General features: G+C 37.6%; 1 protein-coding gene across 1 annotated transcript in view; it reads left to right on the top strand.

The window, feature by feature from the left end:
• LOC124776611 (sterol regulatory element-binding protein cleavage-activating protein) overlaps positions 1-21,799 on the top strand; it is a 263,862-nt gene that overhangs the window by 227,781 nt on the left and 14,282 nt on the right. Inside the window, exon 22 of the mRNA XM_047251684.1 lies at positions 17,028-17,090. Within this exon, the coding sequence (XP_047107640.1) occupies positions 17,028-17,090 (63 nt within the window). The remainder of the gene's footprint in view (positions 1-17,027; positions 17,091-21,799) is intronic.

Genomic DNA, 21,799 nt, shown 5'->3' with positions numbered 1-21,799 from the left:
CTATGCACCGTTACCAATGGAGATCTACGAGACTGGGCCCTGCAAATTGCATCTGACATGAACGTTGAAAATTTCCGGGCTTCGTCGATCTGGCTGCACAGGTTCAAGAAATCATACAGAATACGATGTCGCAAAATTATCAAGTTTACGTCATGTAAACATGTATAGCAGCTGCCAGGGATAGACAGTGCTATAGAGAAATTCACAGCTGACTTAAAGACAAAACTTGCTGTTATCCCCGCAACTGCTGTTTATAACGTTGATCAGTCAGGTTTCGTGAAAGAACTGCATGCACACTGCACTTAAGCATTTCGTGGTGAAAAAAAGAGACAGAGTCAGTTGCTCAATCAATGAATGCAATGACATAGTCGTATATGATAATGCCAGTGATAAGTATGAGTGGTGTACTGTTTTTGCAGCTGTATATCTGTCTTCAAGAACCACAAGCAAATTAGGACCAAAAATAAAAATAAAATGGACTGGTTTTTTTTTTTTTTTTTTTTTTTTTTTTTTTTTTTTTTTTTTTTTTTTTTTTTTTTTTTTTGCAAAAATCTTGTAATCGAAGTATCAGAATCTGGAAATATGGGAAAGAATAATTTTCAGCATTTTATTCAAAACATATTCCTACTAGCTGCAGAAACTAATTCATTGCTTTTGTTGGATTCATGATCTGGACATAACAACACCACTGTTTTTGTAGAGGATGACGGAAAATCTGTAGATGTAGTGTGGATTTGCCAGGAACTACTAGTGCAATTCAACCTCGTGATAAAGAATTTTTTCGTGGTGGAAAGCATTTTTCAGGAAATTATCAGACAACATAATTTCTGATACCTCTTTCTCATTTCAGGTTTATCAGTGGAACAGTATTCTTACGCTCCAATCATTTGTGCATTACCGGTTTTCTTCGCCACACTTTACGAATTTGATTAAATATGCCTGGTATGCAGAACACTGGCCAGGACCATTTCTGACTCCATCCACATTCTGTCTAAATAAAACTAGTGGTTACTGCAAAGTGCCTGACTGCATCAATTTTTCCTTTGTCCGGTGTACCTGGTGCTAGGAAAATGTTTGTTTTTGTCATTCAGTAGACACTTCACATTTTGTGACAACTACAAGGAATAAACAAAGAACTGTTTCACTGATAGCCAAATGTACAGCATTCAAACATTATTATAAGGAATAGCCTACAGGAATTGTTATAAAATGTAGTACTGCAAGACACATTTCATTTCATCAAATTAAAAGTGCTTATTGAATGGAAGGAATTGGTGACATCAAACACTGCCATGATTTTATTTTCTCTGCTAGCCACTTTTAACTGTCAATATAAAGTTATTCAAAAATTGTTTCTGTACTTTAAGCCAGGTTTTCACTGGAGCAAAGAAGCTAACAAGCACGAGCAAAAGAGAATTCTGTCAGGTGTACTCGGTAGGCCTCTTGCAGGTCTTTCAACTGGATGCCACTGCAGCTGCTTACATGTCCCTAACCTTCCCGAGTTACCTAATCGGAAAATGGAGACCCGCAGTTTAATGTGTAATCTGAACCACTTGTCTTTCGTGGCCACTCCAAGAGGAGTGAATGCTCGGTTAAAAATCAGAGTGAAAAAGTTGTGGTCTGAAAGGGATTTGATCCTGCGCTCCCTGGATCCTGAAGTGCACGCTTTGCCACTAGAGCATTTTTGTTTTAGGGAGGGGGGACTGAAAAAGAATATGACTGTTAGACCTTACATGCGTAGTGGAAACACTAGCTGTATCACCTCGTAAGATGGTGCTTGATATCGGTAATTAGTGTTCTGTTTATAAATTTCCCCTCAACGGTAATGAGGAAAAATGGCAGTCAACATACATGGAAAATTTTGGACCAAAGCTAAGGAGAGAGGTAGATGCAGTTCGGTGTAGAGTGCGTGATCTCCATGCATGTTGCACTTCTATACAAAGTGAGACATTTAAATTCTTCCTTTTCTGTGCCATTTTGCGTACTCCGTCAAGAACAGCATGCTCCATGTACGAGTAATATCTCTTTATATTCTACTAATTATCCCTGTACAATTCTATGAGTGAATTACGTTTCCTACTTGACCATCTATATACTTGCAGAATCGATGCGCAAAGTAGTACAGTACTATTAACTATTCCATGAGCACATAATTACTCTTTGCAATATTCTCTCTGGTGTGTGTTGAAAGGACTTCTAGGATCTTCTCCGTGCCGAATTGTAATTTTGCTATCGAGATAACTGGAAGAAAGAAATTGAAAATATATTGTATGCTAATCAAGAGAATATATACTGAGCATTTACATCACAAGTGTGTAATGAATTTCATTATATATGTATTCTCTAATTGGAAATTTGCACGGATGTATCGTTTCGTTGGTAATCAGAAGGGAACTTCCGATGAATTGGAAACGAACCTGCAATTATTAGATCCAAAAGCTCCATTATTTCATCGGATGATTAAACTCTATCGAAGCAAACTTTCCGCCTTGATCTGAGGTTTCCCGAATGACTACGCAACGCAAGAAAACCAAGACATTTTATTTACACAGGATTGCAGATCACTTCGAATCATCGAGACTGCGGCCACGGAGAGTCATCGTCCAATTCTGATTAAACAAAGTAAAGCTTAATTATAACTTGCTTGAGCGACTGTGATGACTGTGATATGGCTGCTTATGAATGAGGTCATGAGTAAAATACTAATAACTAACTTTCCTCCTCACCATCAACCAGTATAAACACAATATTAATTAAAATTATATCAACATGCAAAATAATCCTCACTGAATAGCAAAATTTTACATTGTGGCTCTAACAAGATAGAGTTGTATCCTGTATGCCAAATACTAGCTCCAAACACTAAAAAATAACACACTGTTCATAGGCAATGTTCACTACCTTGTGTTCTCTTCCATTCCCTGTAGTATAAACAGTTCTGCCAATACACAAGTGAATGGTAGTGAATTTTCTGCAAATGCTCATTCGCACATGTTCGCTTCCATTTGCTCAATTGTAAACCAGGCTTTAGGTTCTTAAAAATGGCATCTGTGAACTACGGATAATTCTGCTACATGCTGCGGCATGTGTGATACGCCGGGTCGTGCGCTAGATGGGCAGGGCTGCACAAACCGATGTTATGAGCTGTTCTACACATGGAAAAAATGTGTAATCCTTTTTCGTACAAAAAACTTTCAGTGCCTCTTAGCAGCTAAAATTTTGGCAATGCATTTCTTTCATTGCCTTCTTACAGTGAAAAAAATTTCAGGATAGGTTTTGACATGTCTTATTGGACCATTTCTTTGTTAGACAGGGAATTTTGTTTAGTGAGCTCTTAGAATTGAACAGACAGTTTTTGTAATTGCATTTGCTGCATACTGTGAAGTTTACCTACAATTATTTGCACTTAGCCATTGAGGGCCTCTTCTTTTTGTTATACAGGGTGGAGCAGAGGAAACGCATGTTTTTTGAACCGCTAGTACACGGCGACGAGAGGGGTATTGACCTCGAATGAATGTTGGCAGACGGCCCATACAATGCAATTTCAGTCGCTATGGAGCTTTGGAACATAGATCATCATGTGTTCGTTGCCAAGTAGTACTTTAGAAACAATGATTCCATAGTCACAGTGCAACGTCTTTTCCGTCAAAATTTTAGAGTTGGACGTCGAAGTGCAGTGCCTGATTGAAGTACCGCACTCGAATGGGTTGCAGTGTTTAGAAGTACTGGATCTCTGATGGAAAACAAACCACCTGGTCTTCCCCATTAAGTTCGTGCTCAGGAAAATGTAAACTAGTTGAGAAAGGCAATTCTTGCTAGTCCAAAACGATCGTCTAGATGACAGGCTGTAGCGCTGAGTATGTAATGTTGTTCACTTCACCGCATCTTACATGACAATCTTAAGTTTTACCCGTACAAGATAATGATCATCTAGCAGCTTAGTGAAGGGGATTTTGTGAAGCACAGAGAGTTTTGTCACATAATGGACGAAATTTTTACGGAAGATGCAGATGCTAAAGTCTTCATGAGTGATGAATCTACATTTTCATGTAGACAGTTATGTCAGTGGTCAAAATTGTTGGTATTGGGCGCTGGAGAACCCACATGAATTATACGAAAGACCTCTCCACAGTTTAAAAGTAACAGTGTGGTGCTGCATATCAAAGATGGGGATTGTTGGGCCCTATTTTTTTTTAAGAGGAAGGAACTGCAATTACTGTGACATCAGTGCGCTACATTAAAATGTTAAACAACTTTCTTCATCCAGTACTTCAAAGGCGTCAAGTGAACACGAGAAAAATATGATTTCAGCAGGACAGTGCCACAGCTCACACAGGGAGAGCAGCCATAGAAGTGGTTCGACACATGTCCCCAGGACATGTTATTTCGAGATATGGTGATGTTTACTGCCCCCCTCACTCACCCGATTTGTTGATATGCGACTTCTTTTTGTGGGGATATTTAAAATCCAAAGTCTACATGAACAAGCTTCACACAGTCAATGACCTGAAGAATTCCATTTGTCAGGAAATTGAAGCTGTGTCGAATGAAACATTGGAGATAGCCATGCGTAACTTTCGGCAGGATCCAAATTTGTATCCACCAGGAAGGACGTCATCTCCAAGACATTATTTTTCAAACCTAATTAAAGCATGTATATTTCAAAACTGCATTAAAAAAATCTATCACTTAATGCTTGTTTTTATTATTTTCATCAAACTGCGTCTCAGTCATTCAATAATGAAAAACATGCATTTCCTCTGCTCCACCCTGTATTACAAGCAGTGTTGCAGACTTCAATATTGAATTAGTCACAAAGATGAGCAAACCTTTTAACTCATATGTGTGACTTTGTTACTAATTTGTTGGAGTGTTGTGGAACCTTCGTTATTCTATCCATTTACCTGATGGGGCATAGCTGTGTAATAATGACAGGGAGAAATTGTCCTGCCTCGTGATGACTGGGTGTTGTGTGATGTCCTTAGGTTAGTTAGGTTTAAGTAGTTCTAAGTTCTAGGGGACTGATGACCATAGATGTTAAGTCCCATAGTGCTCAGAGCCATTTGAGAAATTGTCTTAGTGGTGTACTGCACCAGAAGCTGTTTCATGAACTCACAAATTCAGTCTACCGTAACAACAGTGGCAACTCCGCCTGCACAGCAGTAGTGATGAGGCCTTTATAAAACTGGTGACGAGGGTTTACGAAATAGTGAATATAGAAATTCCTGCACAGTGGATGTGATGCTAATGCCGTTACTTGAGGACCAAAATATTTCTGCAATACCTCTGACCGATTTCCTACAACTGTGAAGTGTCTTTCACTATTCTTAAACACCACCTTCTTGTGTGTGTGGTTTTTCTTTTTCACACATCTCACGCTTGCACTACTGTATTTCCTCATTTACATTCTATCTAACAAAAAGTTCAAATCAAACACAAAACTTGATGCAAAATGGTTTATGTGAAAGTTCTCACTTGTTTGTTATAAACAGAAGACCACTGAAACAGTGTTGTCAACATGCATATCTTACACTAGAAATTCACTGATGCTAAATATGCAGCATATTGGAAAACTTTTAGTACTTTACACACAAAAATATTGCCCACTGTGTTTGCACTGACTATTTGCATATTAACCAAATAATATTTTGTGTAATTCTCGAAAGTTTTTGGATGGGCATTTTTGAGTAAATAATTTGTAAAAACTCTTAAAAATGCATTTTTTTACGTTTTTAGTAATAAATATTTACATAATACAAATAGCAGGAGCAGAGAAGATATTGGTTATAATGACATCAGTAGTATCTGGTGATATGACAGAAAAGATTCTGTGACTCTCCAAGTTAGGAACAAAAAAATTTTTTCATTGGAAAAATTTAATTAAATCTCCTATTTTCATCTTACATTTGTAAATTAAAGGAAGCCCATAAGGGTGCAGGTGGCACCTAAATTTCAGTATATAATGTTCTCTACCGTTTTAAGAATTATTTACTAAATATACATTTTTCATATGATCGTACCGTGTACAAAAATTAAGATAAAACGAAAGTACATTGTTTCTTAACACTTCTGATATAGAGGTCTAGTATATTTTTCCCCAGAGAAATTCATGAGTTGACATGAACTGTAAGATTTGAGGTGAAATCACCCTTCCACAGTCTGCAAACTTAGCTTTCTAACTGGTTTTGAAAATTGTTTATCACTGAATAGTTTACTAATTTTAGTTTTCTGCTCAATGTCATTAACTTCCTGACTTACTTCACTGTTCAATATGTTGAACTCCAGTGGATGTAAAAGGACTGAAATTGACACGTAAGTTAAAGGGAGAGAGATGAACTGCCTTGAAATATATTGGCCACGACATCTTGGTAGATGATTGTTGCAGTGTCTGTGTGTTTATGGGTTGCATTTTTTCATATGACTTGTCAAGCCAATGGCAGCACGGCATCTCTTGCCGCAATTGTCACAAGTGTATCTGGCTGCTGAGGCAGGAGCAGTGGTAGCATTGCGAAGCTTTTTCTGCCTTAATCTGTCTAACAAGCCTTCATCATGCTTCGACATTCCAGATGATATATCATCATGCCACCCACTCTGGTCTCATGCTAGCCCGTGCCTCCCATTTGTTTGTGTCGATTCCAAAGCTCTCCATATCGCGTTTACAGGAGTCCTTGAACCTCAATACAGGACGTCCTACAGGTCTTTTGGCTATAGAGATCTCTCCAAGCATCACCTCATGTGGTAATTTGTCAGGATCCATACACAGTGGACATGTCCCAGCCAGCGGAGTTGTCTCTGCTTCAAGATAGCTGAAATACTGTTGCAGTTAGTTTTAGATAGCACTGCTTCGTTGGTCACTCGGTCCTTCCACGTTACTCCGAGGATGGATCTCAGGCACCGCATGTGGAAAGCATTAAGGCGACGTTCTTGTTTGGCATAGGCCTTGACATAATGACAGTAAGAAATGTATGTCCATTTGCCCGTCCAGGCCATTTTGCTAATTGCCCTTTCAGCTCATGCCCCATTTCTCCCTTTATTTCAGTTAGTATAATTTCACTTGCTCTTTTAAAATTTTTACTTTGTATGATCACAGCTGCTTCAGTTACCTTCTTAATCTCACTGGTATATCATATTTGTTTGTATTACAGGATATGTTAAAGACAAGATAATTTTGTTCACCCACTCCTTTGAAACAGGACCCCAAAGTTTATTGTTCAGTTTATTATCTTCTAAGAACAATTACTGTAATTTTTATATAATTCATTAGATAATTTTTCACACATTTTATGTAAGGTACATAATCTTACATCACATTTTACTAAGAGTTGTTAGGCGCATTTTCACTGGTGTTTCAGCAGATATCTGCAGTTCTGTTTTCGCAATGTGTAGCTGGAGTCAGCCCTACAATTACTGAGTGTCCCATTCTTCGTTCAAAGCCCGGTGTTAACAGATAGCACCAGTTTGTTTCCCATTACAAACAAAATTCTTTTTCAAACAGAATTTTTCATGCCCATTCAATAGAGAAATTCTGGATTAGTGTAGTGTGATATTTGTTTTATCAGTATGTGTTAAAATGGAGAGTAAAAGATGAAGAATACATAGCAGTCCAGTAGTAACTCAGTAGCACTACATGCTTGGTGATAGCAGTCAATGCGAGCCAAGGCAGTGGTGTCGCTATTAGAGCTGGAGCATTGGTTATTCTTCGAGTTGTACTGTCCCTGTTTACACATTCCGATGAAACGTATATCACACTAGAATAATCTGGGACTGCTTTATGAAATGGACATGTAAAATTCCACTTTGAAAATCATTTTGTTTGTAACAGAAAACAGACTATTTCCATCAACAAGGAGCATTGAATGAAAGAAGTGATGAGCACCATTTGTTGAGGCTGACTCCAAGTACTCAATACAAAAACAAAACTGCAAATACCTACACAAACAGCAGAGAAAATGCACCTGACAACTCTTAGGAGAGACACCCTGTATGTGTGTTTCTCTGTGTGGTCGTCTAATGACGGCTTTTGCAAATGTTGTATTGTTACAAAGGCATATTACGTATCATATTTATGTACGAAGGTTTAGTATAAAATATATACAGCTTAGAATTCTTCCAGTGAATACGGACATTTACTTACAAGAACAGTTTTTAATTTTGTTTTAAATGGATTTCCGGCATATGCTCCTATAATTCCTGTCAATTTTTTTGTACTACATTGAGCTACTGGTATACAGACATGGTCTGTTACTTTTAATTTTGTTCTTTATCTGTAATAAGTTATCTTATTTCTTGTGTTGTGATTATGTGCAGTCTAGCATCTGGGTGTCACCCTGATGACATAGAAATGTGACAAATCTATGCATATACAGTGTTGTAGCACCAGTGTTCTGTTCAAGTGCACATCAGCACCACACTCCCATAGCTCTCTCTTATCACTTATAAATGGAGAAAATGGTCTCATAGTACACTGTCTATAGTATTTTATTGTCTGTGATTTTGGATTGTTGGTTAAGCAAATACAGTGCACTGCTTATTTTCCCAGGTACCCAGTTTTCCCACCAAAGATTGCCATCCAAGTGCAGACCAAGGAATTTACAGTCTTAATTATCTGTATACATAATTCAACTAATATCTGCTTTGAACTCTAGTAACTGTGATTTTATGATACTTTTACTCTTAGGCCTTGGTTACTAAAATGGTTATCTCAGATATCACGTGTATTGAAAAATATGTTATACCCTCCTCAGTGTCACCTTAAAGCACTAGGGTTGGGTCATCAGCATAAATAGATAGGAGTTCAAGAGGTGTGTGCATGACGTTGCAGGTCTTCAGTTTCTGCAGGAGAAAGAAACCTTTGGGAGATGTAAAAATAAGCACACAGTATGCTTTCCTTCATCTAGATGTGTAACGTGTCACAAGACTTCTGCGAACATGACGTCACACTCAGTATCAACAACTGCAGGAACTGCTATCAGATTTCATTAGCATGCAGTGCGGGTCTATCTAAGAAAGGGTAATAGTTCACAAAACTTCGTGCACATGTGACGTCATTTTGACATCACTTACAGTATCAAAGATTTATAAAAACATGTAATTTTCCCCCCCATGAACCATGGACCTTGCCGTTGGTACCTGGGAAAATAAGCAGTGCACTGTATTTGCTTAACCAACAATCCAAAATCACAGACAATAAAATACTATAGACAGTGTACTATGGGCACGAAGGTAATAGTTCACAAAACTTCGTGCACATGTGACGTCATTTTGACATCACTTACAGTATCAAAGATTTATAAAAACATGTAATTTTCCCCCCCATGAACCATGGACCTTGCCGTTGGTGGGGAGGCTTGCGTGCCTCAGCGATACAGATAGCCGTACCGTAGGTGCAACCACAACGGAGGGGTATCTGTTGAGAGGCCAGACAAACGTGTGGTTCCTGAAGAGGGGCAGCAGCCTTTTCAGTAGTTGCAAGGGCAACAGTCTGGATGATTGACTGATCTGGCCTTGTAACAATAACCAAAACGGCCTTGCTGTGCTGGTACTGCGAACGGCTGAAAGCAAGGGGAAACTACAGCCGTAATTTTTCCCGAGGGCATGCAGCTTTACTGGCATGGAGAGCTGCATCAAACCAGTCTCAGGACTGAAGACCACAACAGAAACATGTAATTTTCATACGATTTATTATAAATAAATGTCACACAATGATATATTCATGATTAAATTCTTTATATGGTCTAAGTTACAGCATAGAGCGTAAAGTTGTGAAGGTCGTCATGGTGTAATGGTTATGAGTGTAGAAATGTGAAGTGGAAAATTGCTGATTGCTGGTTCCCTCTTGCCACCTCCAATAGTTTTCCCCCTTTCTAAAAGATTATGTTACTTCTATATTAATTTAATAGAAATATGTTCTGTAATATTTGAAGTTATGTATATATAAGAGTGCTCCCTCAACAGTGACTTGTCATTGTCAGTAATTCACAAACTAAGCATGAAACACACAAATGCTATAAAATATTCAAAACATGTTGGTGATCAGGTAAAACAAACTACCACACAGAATAAAAACTATAGAAAAGACTGACACATTTGAAAAAGAATTAAAAGATAACTTAGTCTCCGCCTTCTATAAAGTATAAAAGAAAATTTACAAGCTAATTCTTTTAGGACAGTTCTTTGTTAAACAAGACTATCTTCAGTTGAAGTACATCTTTAACCACAATTATGACATTTTCATCATATTATTACGACAGATTGTGCCAATACCCAAACATTTTGGAGAAATCTTCAAGGCGCTGGTGTTTTGAGACAGCATATATTTGTAGAAAGTATGCTGAATGTGTTGCCACTTTAATTCATGTGCTAGAATGGCTATACACCCTTTTTAATCCTTTAACTGCTGTGGACAAGTTAACTTCCCAGCCCCACTGCTCCCCAGGTGCTGAAGATGTATTTAAACTTCTACACCTGGGTTTTCCTGAAGTGCTGTTTGAGTGTTTGTGTCCTGTTCCACTGACCTCTCACTGCTGCAGACAAGTTACTTCTGTATCTCAGTGAATAAAAACATTTTGAGCCCTTATCATAACTCACACAACATATTTGTCTCTTTGCATGCTGTCATTTGCAAAGAAACCTTGTTTTGATATCTTTAACAGTTTATAAAATGTGATGCTTGTTGTGACTGTTGTGATTGAAGAACAGAAATGTGCTTGTTGCATGTGACGACCCATTTGATATGAAAATCGATAACTCAAGAACTAAATGAGATAATGGTCTGGTTTCAGTGGTAAATAAAATTTCAATGTATTATCTACATTTCATACAGTGCAATGTATGAGCTAAACTCAACCATACCTCTAGTTTACACAAGGTGTTTTTAACTCTACAAACTCTTTAAAATTTTGTGCAGCATTTGGTTAATTTGTTGCGGCACATTAACTATGATGAATAATGAAAAGAAATTCAGTCCTTTATTGAGTGAAGATGTCTAAAAATCAGTTTTTTCTTCACCTAAAACTTTTCTTCAAATTGGGTGATAAGTACTTAACAGTGGCCGCAATACCATCTGTCTTCGGAGGACGCAGTGCTTGGTGAGCAGGGGGTAGCCATAACAAAACGGTGCTCAGGTTGGAATGTAGGGAGTGCACCTGTAGCAGCGAAAGGGTTAATTCCAGAACATCTCCTCCTAAAACTAGTTTTCAGAGTTCCTAAAAACAAACTTACATTGTCAGAACACTTCATGAAAAATGTTGAATATATGCATTAAATGGCTGGCTTCTGCTTGTTTTTTGCTTATAAATCAGCAAGTCATCTCACGTGCAGGGTTTTTCAGTATCGGGTTTAGTTTTGGCAAATTCATTAATGTCTTCCTTATCCACAGCCCAGTCTATATGAATGTAGAGCTTTACACATGTATAAACAACATAATTTCAATTTTAATGTACCCTGCAATAAAGAAAAAGTGTAACTTCCCATTTTTTTTAATCAAGACGAATCTTGTTGTTTTTAACATAATGTTCACTTCATGTGTTGTGAAGAATATACGATCATTAAAGCCAATAGACACCTCTTTCTGTGACATCATCATTATTAATTCTTGTGAGGTGAGTGTTACCCCATGTAGATAGCTATAGACTTGGTGTAAAAATTCTGTGGCAACTGTTCTTTTAAAAATCCATGTTGGGTTTCTGCGAAAAATTCACTAGCTGTGCCAACTGCAGGGATTCAAAAATCTTTCTAAAAGTAAGAATTGAAGATATTGGTCTGTAATGTCACACTTCATCTTTTGATCCTGTTTTATATTGGTCTGAGAATGCTCCTTTTCAGTGCAGTAGGAAACATACCTTCTTTGTTGTTACAACTGTTGAGATATTAATTGGTTTAACCACAACATTTCCACATTTTTTTAATTGTTATGCTGGAAAGACCATCCAAACCACTTCAGTGTTTGTTTCTTAGCTGTAGAATTTTTTTTCTTTCAAAATCAAAGCCCTTATCTGTCATGTAGCAGTGTATTGGGGTTTTGAGTGGATCTGTATCCCGAATTATGGTACCAGTTGGGGAGATAAAATGTTTATTAAAAATGTTACAAACACGCTTTTGGTCTTGACCTTCATTTCTGATATTTATTGCTGTCCTTCTGTGTTCATACACGCTTCACGGTATTTAATAATAAGGTTCCAGCAGGCATACCTTACATTTGCTGACTGTGCTATTGGCCTGTTGTGGACTTGTCTTCTAAACTTTTTAGGAGTTCTAATTTGAAAATTTTGTTTGTACTGGTGTATTTTTCTTTGAAAATGTGCCACCTAGGTGATTTGTATAGTATATAGAGGTCATGGATATACTAACCTTGATTGATCTAGCTGGTAGTTTTAATTTAGCTCTTTTTTCCCCCCTCACTGATTGAGTATTGTTTGTGTTTTAGTTGGACAACAAGAATTAAAATGTCTTAACAGAATTGAATAGAATTAATCCCATTTCTTATTTTGATCTATCTAACTGGTAGACACTGTCCCAATTCTCTCTAGCTAGCATATTTTGAAATGGTTTATGTTCATACTGGTTAGGCTTTGTTTCTGCTGAATTATTTTTGCAATTTCTGGTGGATCCACATTAAAGTAATCAATTTTCTGGCAATGATGATCAGAGAAGTGGAGTTCTGTGTTTCTGAACATAATAATATCTAATTACTCCCGTAGTCTCTCCTACCAGAGGTTAAATTTGTTATCATGTTTACAAGATTATAGGAATTTAGTAAATCTGATGATTTTACATGACTTTGTATCAATATTTAAATTGACCGTTATTGTGAAGTTACTGGGTGCAAGCTGACCAATTATCTTATTGAGGCTGTTGAAAAAATGATCCAACTCTCCATTTGGTGATCGATAGACACCCACCTCTTTGTGTTTCATTGTGCTGTTCATGAAGTCTTCATAATGCATCACAGTGCCAGTTAATTCAAGTGCCATAGTCTGCAACATTGTTTGAGAAACAAGTTTTCAACTTCAGTATTTTGACTGACATAAAGAGCTACCCCATCCCCTTTCTGGTGCTGGCTACAGTAACATCTTACCAGGGAATAGCCATTTTATTTCATCCTGCTTTAAGCCATGTTCTGTTATTGTTAGAACATCTCGATTATATTCATCCATGAAAACCTGTAACAAGTGCAGTTTATTTCTGAAGGGAACCCAAAAGGTGAAAAATGTGAGAAATATGAAATTTTTGTTTTTTGTATGTTAAAATTTTACTGAGTTTCTAATTAATTTGCTTGAAGAATAATGCATCTACCTTTAACTCTAATTACTCTAATATAAATAAATAAATAAATAAAAAGGGTCTGCAGTGTTCCTCTTGGGCATTTGCCGACCCATTTGACATGTTGTTTTTGTTTGTTTGTTGGAGAAAGATTTTTACATATTTTGAACTTCCCTCTATTTTCCTCAGTGATAGGGATTGTACGCAGAGGATGGCAGCTCTGGAAGAAAATGAGACAGTTGTACATCAAAGTTTGTTGTTGTGTGGTTTTTGAACGCAGTCTTGAGTGCGTTGTTCTGAAGCGTGTTGAATAGGTAGACAAAGTGGGTGCATTCTTCTTTGAATATCACTTCTTTTAGCAAAAATGGCGCGAGTGAGTAATAGAACATTTAAAAAGTGGGAAGACAAAGGGAAGAACGTTTCTGCAAATGTACAGGTTAGGTTAGGTCTGAAGCAGATAGTGAGGCATTTTCCTCCCAGTGCAATACATCCAAGAGGAAACTAAATACTGGTGAAGACAGCTACAATAAAATGTCTCAGGCAATGTAAATGAAATATTTGACGTAAGTGTACTGTCAGATATTTTTAAAAATTATATCAGACGTAAGAATTGTAATCAGGAAGGTCTTGAGTTTCAAGTCAAGCAACATGTTGGCCTTGTATTTGGGGGGGAGGGGGGGGGCCTATCATGTGATATGTGTGATTACAAAGTAATATTTTTTAATTATCACTCTGTGCAGAGTGAGTCTGGAAAGTTATTTAAATTTAATTTGAGACTGGTTTATGCCCTTCGCTCTATTGGAAAAGGTGCAACTGCAGGACAAATGATGTGAAGTCTTATGAACTTATAAAAGCCTCCCACAAAATTTAGTGTTTACAATAAAACATTAGGCTCTGTGGAGGAAGCTATGCAGCAAGCAGTTGAAGCCTTTAATGTAAATGACAGTGTCAACAAAAGGGACCTTACAGTAGGCTTAGACATTTCCTGGCAAAAGAGGGGGCATCAGTCACTCACTGGTGTGTTAACAGTGATTGGTGTAATTTGTGTAATTTGTGTGATTGGTGTAATTTTATCAAAATTTTGCAGATGCCCTGACGGAATGAAAAACAAACATTCTGAAAACTGTCAACCTAATTATACTGGAAGCAGTGGTGGTGTTTTATTTTAATGTTAGTTTTTTTGTATTCCTCTGTTCACATGAGCCTGATACATTTAGTTATATCTATGTGGTAATGTTGTAACAGTAGTATTAAGTTATTTATTACATTCTAAGAGCTTCTTTAGTTCTGCTGCACTTTGCTTCATTTTTTTGCAAAATCATTTGCACCCACTATGCACACCACATAATCGTTTTTTGTCAACATTTTCTTGTAGATTGACACCAGTATTTTTTGTTGTTGCTCGTGGCTTAACAATAGCCATTGTGTAGAATTTCCTTGTTCTTTGAAAAGTCTTGTCATATTTTTTTCCACGGCTGTCCATAAAAATACTTCCATATTTGTGGTGTTGTATATTTTTGTTGACAGTGTCTTTCACATTAGTTCCAATATTATATGCAGTTTCTCATCGCCATTGTTTTTCCTAAACCTGAATTTAGAGCATGATTCACAATTCGGTCAACGCAGTTGGTTTGAATGTCAAATTTTACTTATCAGTGTTAGTTCAGTCCCTTATCTCGCATAAAGAAAGTGAAATTTGTTTTTAACTGCCTGTGGTTTGATGTTTTCACACTATGATATTTTACCCCACATATTTGAGTTTAGGCAGAAAAGAAGTGGACTTCTGGTAGCCAAATAGCTCATTTATTTTTGAGATTTTGACATATCACTATTCATTGTACTATTGATTAATCAAGGCTACAAATAAACTCATTTAACTTCATAATTTCGTTCCTACAATTTGCATACACTTAACTTTTACCCCATTATTTTTGTTTTTTGAAGAAGCACTACACATTTGAACACACAATTCTGCCGTCTTTGCCAAGATGTTGACGCACTGGTTAAAAATCGTTGATCCTACAGAAATTTCACTGCCACCTACATTTATCTTTGTGCCTGATGATGGTTTAACAGGCCAAAAACCAGTTTGTAAAATAAACAATAAATATTTATAATATTACACTAGTGTTGTGCGTGTTCATTCGTATTGCAAAGGTCCCAGGTTCAATTTCCGGTCTGGCACACGTTTTTAATCTGCCAGGAAGTTTCATTTCAGTATCTTATTTACAAGTTCAAAGATGAATAACAGTAACAGGATGAATGCTGCTTCAAGGCAGATACTGTATGTGATTGAACAATTATACTGTATAAAATTAGTGCTATCAGCTTTTGTAAGACATGAAACACAACCCATTTTTTAAAATAATAACAAAAAAGAACTATTATATCACAAATGAATCCTTGTCACTTTTACCACTTGTGAATGGCTTCCATTGTTGTTTGCATGATCAGCTATCAGGAAATTAGTCTTGTACAGGAGTGAAACATAAATAATACACGGTTCAGAAAAGTGGTGAATTACCTTTGAAATATGGTGCTGCAGGAGAATGCTGAATACTAGATGTGTAGATTGAATAACTAATGAAGAGATACTGAATTGAATTGGGGAGCAAAGAAATGTTTGGCACAACTTGACTAAAAGAATGTATCTCTGTGCTGCACTTCCTAGCCTGCTTACTTACATTGTACAAAGGCAAGTGAAATTAATTATCCGTCTTCAGATACAGAAATTCACCCTACTTTTCGGGTTGCTATCTTAAATTCCATCTCAGTGATCGTCAAGTGATATAAGGCATTGTCTACAAACAGTATGAGAATGTACTCACATTATTCAGTTAGACAGCACACACTTTTCTATGATGCCCATCATTTACCTGCATGAAGAAGAATAGTCATCACCTTTTCCAAACATGTCAAGCAAGATGCCAGTTGCTGTATTATCTGTACACTCATTATTCATAACATGGCACTAATTTACCGTTATTTTGGTAACCAAGCAGTATTCCTAAAAATTTTATGTGGTGTTTGAAATCGTCTCTCATTACCATACTGCAGTATTACTTCTCCATTGTGATTGTACTTCCATTGTTGATACTTGATAATACATGCACTAAGTTTTTCACTATTGTTTTGCTGCCTTTGAAATGCTGTACTACTTTAAGAGAAGTCTTTGGGTTGTCGAGGGCTAAGATTTCCTTTCTTGAATAATAAGGATACGTATGTCACCAAATTGTTTCTCCCTGTAAACTTTCAATATTTATAATGTGCGTGTCTGCTTATATCTCCTATTTATTGTTGTATGTGGATGTGATAAAAAAGTTACCCCTTTTTGGTTTGAAAAATTTTCAAACATTGTTGCATCATTTATTTCTGTTCTCTAATGGCAGTTGTCTGTCCACATTCTTTTCTGTTTAGTTAGCACAGGCCCATTAAGATACATATACTATGTGCATTGTATAATTTTTTTCATGACATTCATTCTGTTGTATGTTGGTTGTTCTTACTTTTAATCAATTTATGGTATTCAAAAATTCTGAGAACTAATTTTTGACTTTCTCGTGTGATATTCATTGCATCTACACATAACTGAATTGCAAATTTCGATGTATTGAGAATGATATGAATCTGCCAATTGCTCCCACCTCCCTTTTTATCCCCACCAGACCAGTGGGTGAGATCTTAAACAAAGGTACATCAGTTTCTTAATTACTGTTTTTTGTGTGTGTTTAAACCCCATTAATTCTTTTCTTTATCCCTTGTTTCAGAGCAACTCCTATTGTCCAAGTATTGTTATGCTTACTCATAACTTACTTGTCACAAGCAAACAGGTGAGTGTGATGCTGGTGATAACAGTAAAATAACAGCATTATTATTGTATCTCATAAGTAGACAAAATGTGCTTGTTAGTTGTTTACCTTTTAAAGTTATCTAATCTACCTATGCAGTTAAGGAGGCTCACATTCAACACTGCAACCCATAGAATTCCAGTTTTGGTTTTCCTTATGATGACATCCTCCTCAGTAGCCCATGCATGGAGATCCGAAGAGAGGACTTTGTATGCATGGTGTACACACTCTGGGACATCTGGGAAAACCCGGGAATTTTTTCATCTGGGAGAAAACTGGGAATTTTTTAGAACTCTAGGAATTTTTCATTGTTTTAGTCTTCAGTTAAATTTTTGTAATTTTGCTGGTAAGAACTGATAAACAGCAAACTGTGTCAAAGGCTTTAGGACGAAGACTATGGGATACTTAATAACAATAAACTGCTGCCAACGAGCGTGAAGTCACAACCGTTTACATTAAGTCCATTTGAGCAGTTGCCCGCTGGCTCATGCACATGCACAGTTAAATTACTTATGGGCAGCACCTTCTCCCGCTTCCAGCTACTTGAAGTGTGGCTGTTAGCTGTATCAGCAGTAGCAACAAGCAGCCAGATGCTATCCAGAAAAATTTTTCTTGCCCGCTCAAGCTGCCAGATTCACGCATGCGCATAGTGTCCGAGTTGTAGTGGGGTGGGGCTAAGTCTCCACATAAGCAGTGTTTATGTTTACTGAAATTTCTGTTTCCTCTTTGTTTACACTTCTCATGTCAGATGAAAACAAAATGGATTTCTGTGGTTGGGAGCTATCAAGTGAATTAAAATACATTCACATAACTATAGAAGACTGACATATGTTGTTAGTTTCAGTTTTCTGATTTTATTTTATTTCCACGTTTTTGGCAGTCAGTCGCCTAGCAGAAAATGAAGTTATTTTTGTTGGTTTGCTACATAAATGTGACTTTTATCAATCTTTTCCCCTGAGGCAGTCAATTTATTTGAAACAAAGTGTTCATTCCACACTATTGGCTAGTTTCAACTGTTCACTGAATTTCAAGTGCAAATTTTCATCTTCTGGCATGTGTGGCATTATGCCATAATGTAGAAACAAACATAAGATAATACAGTCTACTCCAAGAAAATTTGCATCCTGAAAACCATAGTGTAAAGCTTAATATCAGGTTGGGGCCCACTTCATTGTGAATCTGAACACATGAATGTGCACTTTGAGCCAATACATTTTAGTATGGCTTACAAAATTCCAATGCTCTTGTAGTATCCCATTTCTTTTATGACATCATGTAACATCTCTTTATACTATATGTGTATGAACATATGGGCTTCCTACGTCATCGTAGCTACTCTCGCACAGTAATGCCTGTTTTCTGTTGCCTGGTGAAACATTGTTGTGATGCCTCATGTAAGGAGGAGAAATGCGTACCTTCACGTTTCCGACTTTGATAAAGATCAGATTGTAGCCTATCGCGATTGCAGTTTATCGTATCACGACATTGCTGCTCGCGTTGACCCGACATCCAATAACTGTTCGCAGAATATGCAATCGTTGGGTTCAGGAGGGTAATACGGAACGCCGTGCTGGATACCAATGGCCTCTTATCACTAGCAGTCGAGATGACAGGCATCTTATCCGCATGGCTGTAACGGATCGTGCAGCCACGTCTCGATCCCTGAGTCAACAGATGGGGATGTTTGCAAGACAACAACAATGTGCACGAACAGTTTGATAATGTTTGCAGCAGCATGGACTATCAGATCGAAGACCATGGCTGTGGTTCCCCGTGACGCTGCATCACAGTCAGGAGCACCTGCGATGGTGTACTCGACGACGAACCTGGGTGCACAAATGGTAAAACATCATTTTTTCGGATGAATCCAGGTTCTGTTTACAGCATCATGATGGTCGCATCGCGGTGAACGCACATTGGAAGCGTGTATTCGTCATCGCCAACTGGCGTATTACCCGACGCGATGGTATGGTTACCCGTCTCGGTCACCTCTTGTTCGCATTGACGGCACTTTGAACAGTGGACGTTACATTTCAGATGTGTTACGACCCATGGGTCTACCCTTCATTCGATCCCTGCGAAACCATACATTTCAGCAGGATAATGCATGACCGCATGTGTCAGGTCCTGTATGGGCCTTTCTGGATACAGACTGCTGCCCTGGCCAGCACATTCTCCAGATCTCTCACCAATTGAAAACATCTGGTCAATGGTAGCCGAGCAACTGGCTCGTCACAATACGCCAGTCACTACTCTTGATGAACTGTGGTATTGTTTTGAAGCTGCTTGGGCACCTGTACACGCCATCCAAGCTCTGTTTGACTCAGTGCCCAGGCGTATCAAGGCCGTTATTATGGCCAGAGTTGGTTGTTCTGGGTACTGATTTCTCAGGATCTATACACCCAAACTGCATGAATATGTAATCACATGTCAGTTCTAGTATAATATATTTGTCCAATGAATACCCGTTTATCATCTGCATTTATTCTTGGTGTAGCAATTTTAATGGCCAGTAGTGTATTTCCGAACTGGACAATACTAGATAGTGGCACCCCCCTCCCTAGAGCATTTGAGATAGGACTCCAAAAAATTTTTGAAAAAGAAAAAGAAAATCAACTTTTCAAAAATTTGTTGATTTTGCAACACACATTTTTCTAAAGAGTCTGATATATAAAACATACATATTCGTGGACATGTAAGACATATTATTTGGTCGCAAGTGTGCCGAAGTGCAATGCCCTGCCTCTTCATGCAGCATCACTATGTTTCGCTCTATGGAATTCAAATGTGTATATTTTGTAATGGATGCCATCAAACTATATTCAGGGCAGCGGAAATTAAAGAAAACTCGCAATTAATACTGGATGGAATTAGTTGTAATCAGGAGAACAGGAACTCTTCAGGAAATTTGCACACTTTATTGCCAATTAGTTAATAACTTGCTGCTTTGTGTGGCATAAAATTAAATATAGGATACTAAAAACCCAGTAAAGATAAAAGACAAGCAAGACAGTACACGTTTCTTCAATCCTCAGATCATAGCATATTTTCTCTCTAGTATTGCTACAGCTTTACATGGTGTCCTTTCTTTCTGCAAAAGAATCCATTACCTTATCAAAGTTTGTCAAACTTTTTGCTATATGAAAAATCTAAGTGTCATTGTCTAAAACTGAAAAAGCCGTTAATACAAATAGTACCCAAGATTGGTATGATTTCTCAATCTGATTAAGTATATTTTGTCACTGTCTGCTAGATGAAACGATATAGGCCTGTCTAATATTGTAGCAATTGTAACACATACCAAACAAACAAGACAGTTTTGGCACACAAGCAATAGGCTTTAGGGCAGGAAATAGTTTCACATTTTATTCATACGTTCCAGCATTTCAAGCATGAGTTCGAAAAGTAGTAGTACAAAATTTTGATATAAATTTGGAATCATCATATTCTTCCATACTTTGTGCGATGCCCCCATTTCTTCTCCTTCCTCATTCTAACAATCAGTCTTGTCATCACTACTTCTGTAACTGTTCCTGCCAGTGTCAAAACTTATTCTTTGGTTAACTTCATTAATCCTTCCACAATCTCCGGTCTAGTTACCCACATTTATTCTCCAGTTAGGCGTTATTATGTGTTCGTGCAACATGTTTTCTGCTCTGCTCCCACAATAGAACTTAAGCACCGGGGGCTCTCCAACTGGCCCTTATTGGTGTAGCGATCTGGCCAAAAATTTTCTGCCAGAATATAATTTTCTTGGATATACCGAGAAGGAAGTACATAATCTTTCTTACTTGTTATTCCTTTTAGTCATTTATTTCCATTCGGGTGGTCTGAATCTATGGATTTCGCTAGTAATTATAACAAAGTGGATCATTCGCAAACCCAGTCAGCCACATAAACAAACTGCAATTGTCATTCACCTGTTTGGCTTTATTCCACTCAGCTCATGTAGCCCCATCCCTTTTATCTGCAGGAAAATTTATTTCTAGATGCGACCTGGATTTCCCTGGCAGTGACATCACGTACACTATGCCTGCATTCAAAAATCTGTTTGATTCATTCAGATGTCAACTTTGAATGAGGGACTTTGTAGTCTGGTCCCTTCAACCCCCACAAACCAACCATCAACTTAGAATGTGTTCAAAAATGTTCAAAAACCAACAGGGATGCATTTCAAAATCATATGAATAATCAATAGGCGAACGTATGCTGAATTTTCCCTCAAGAATATGAATTTAGTCCCCTCTCAAGAATATGAATTTGAACCCCTCTCCCAACCAATAGAGCCTGGCCTGCTGTGCATGATTGAATCTGGCAGCTTGGATGCGCCAGTAAAATTTTTCCAGGAAGCATCTGGCTGTTTACACAGCTTACAGCCACACTTCTGTTGTCAGAAGCGGGAGAAGGTACTACTCAAATGCGACTCAACTGCGCATGCGCCCACTCACAACTACTCGGATGAATATAATGTCGACAGTTGTGAAGTCACGCTCATCGGCGCCAATTTGTTGTTATGAAGCATTGTATAGTCTTCCTGATGCCTTTGACACATTTTGCTGTTGGCAGGCGCTTGTATGAGCACTGTCATTGTATGTGTTGCATTTCCTTTGCAACTTTAGTTTTATTTTCATTTTTTTCTCTTGTTCATGTTTTATTGCTGCAGTATTATTCTGTAGTAGCGGAATACAGTA

The sequence above is a fragment of the Schistocerca piceifrons genome, chromosome 2 (genome assembly GCF_021461385.2).
Source record: "Schistocerca piceifrons isolate TAMUIC-IGC-003096 chromosome 2, iqSchPice1.1, whole genome shotgun sequence".
NCBI classification, from domain to species: Eukaryota; Metazoa; Arthropoda; class Insecta; order Orthoptera; family Acrididae; genus Schistocerca; species Schistocerca piceifrons.
This window is presented reverse-complemented; position numbering and strand designations above follow the sequence as displayed.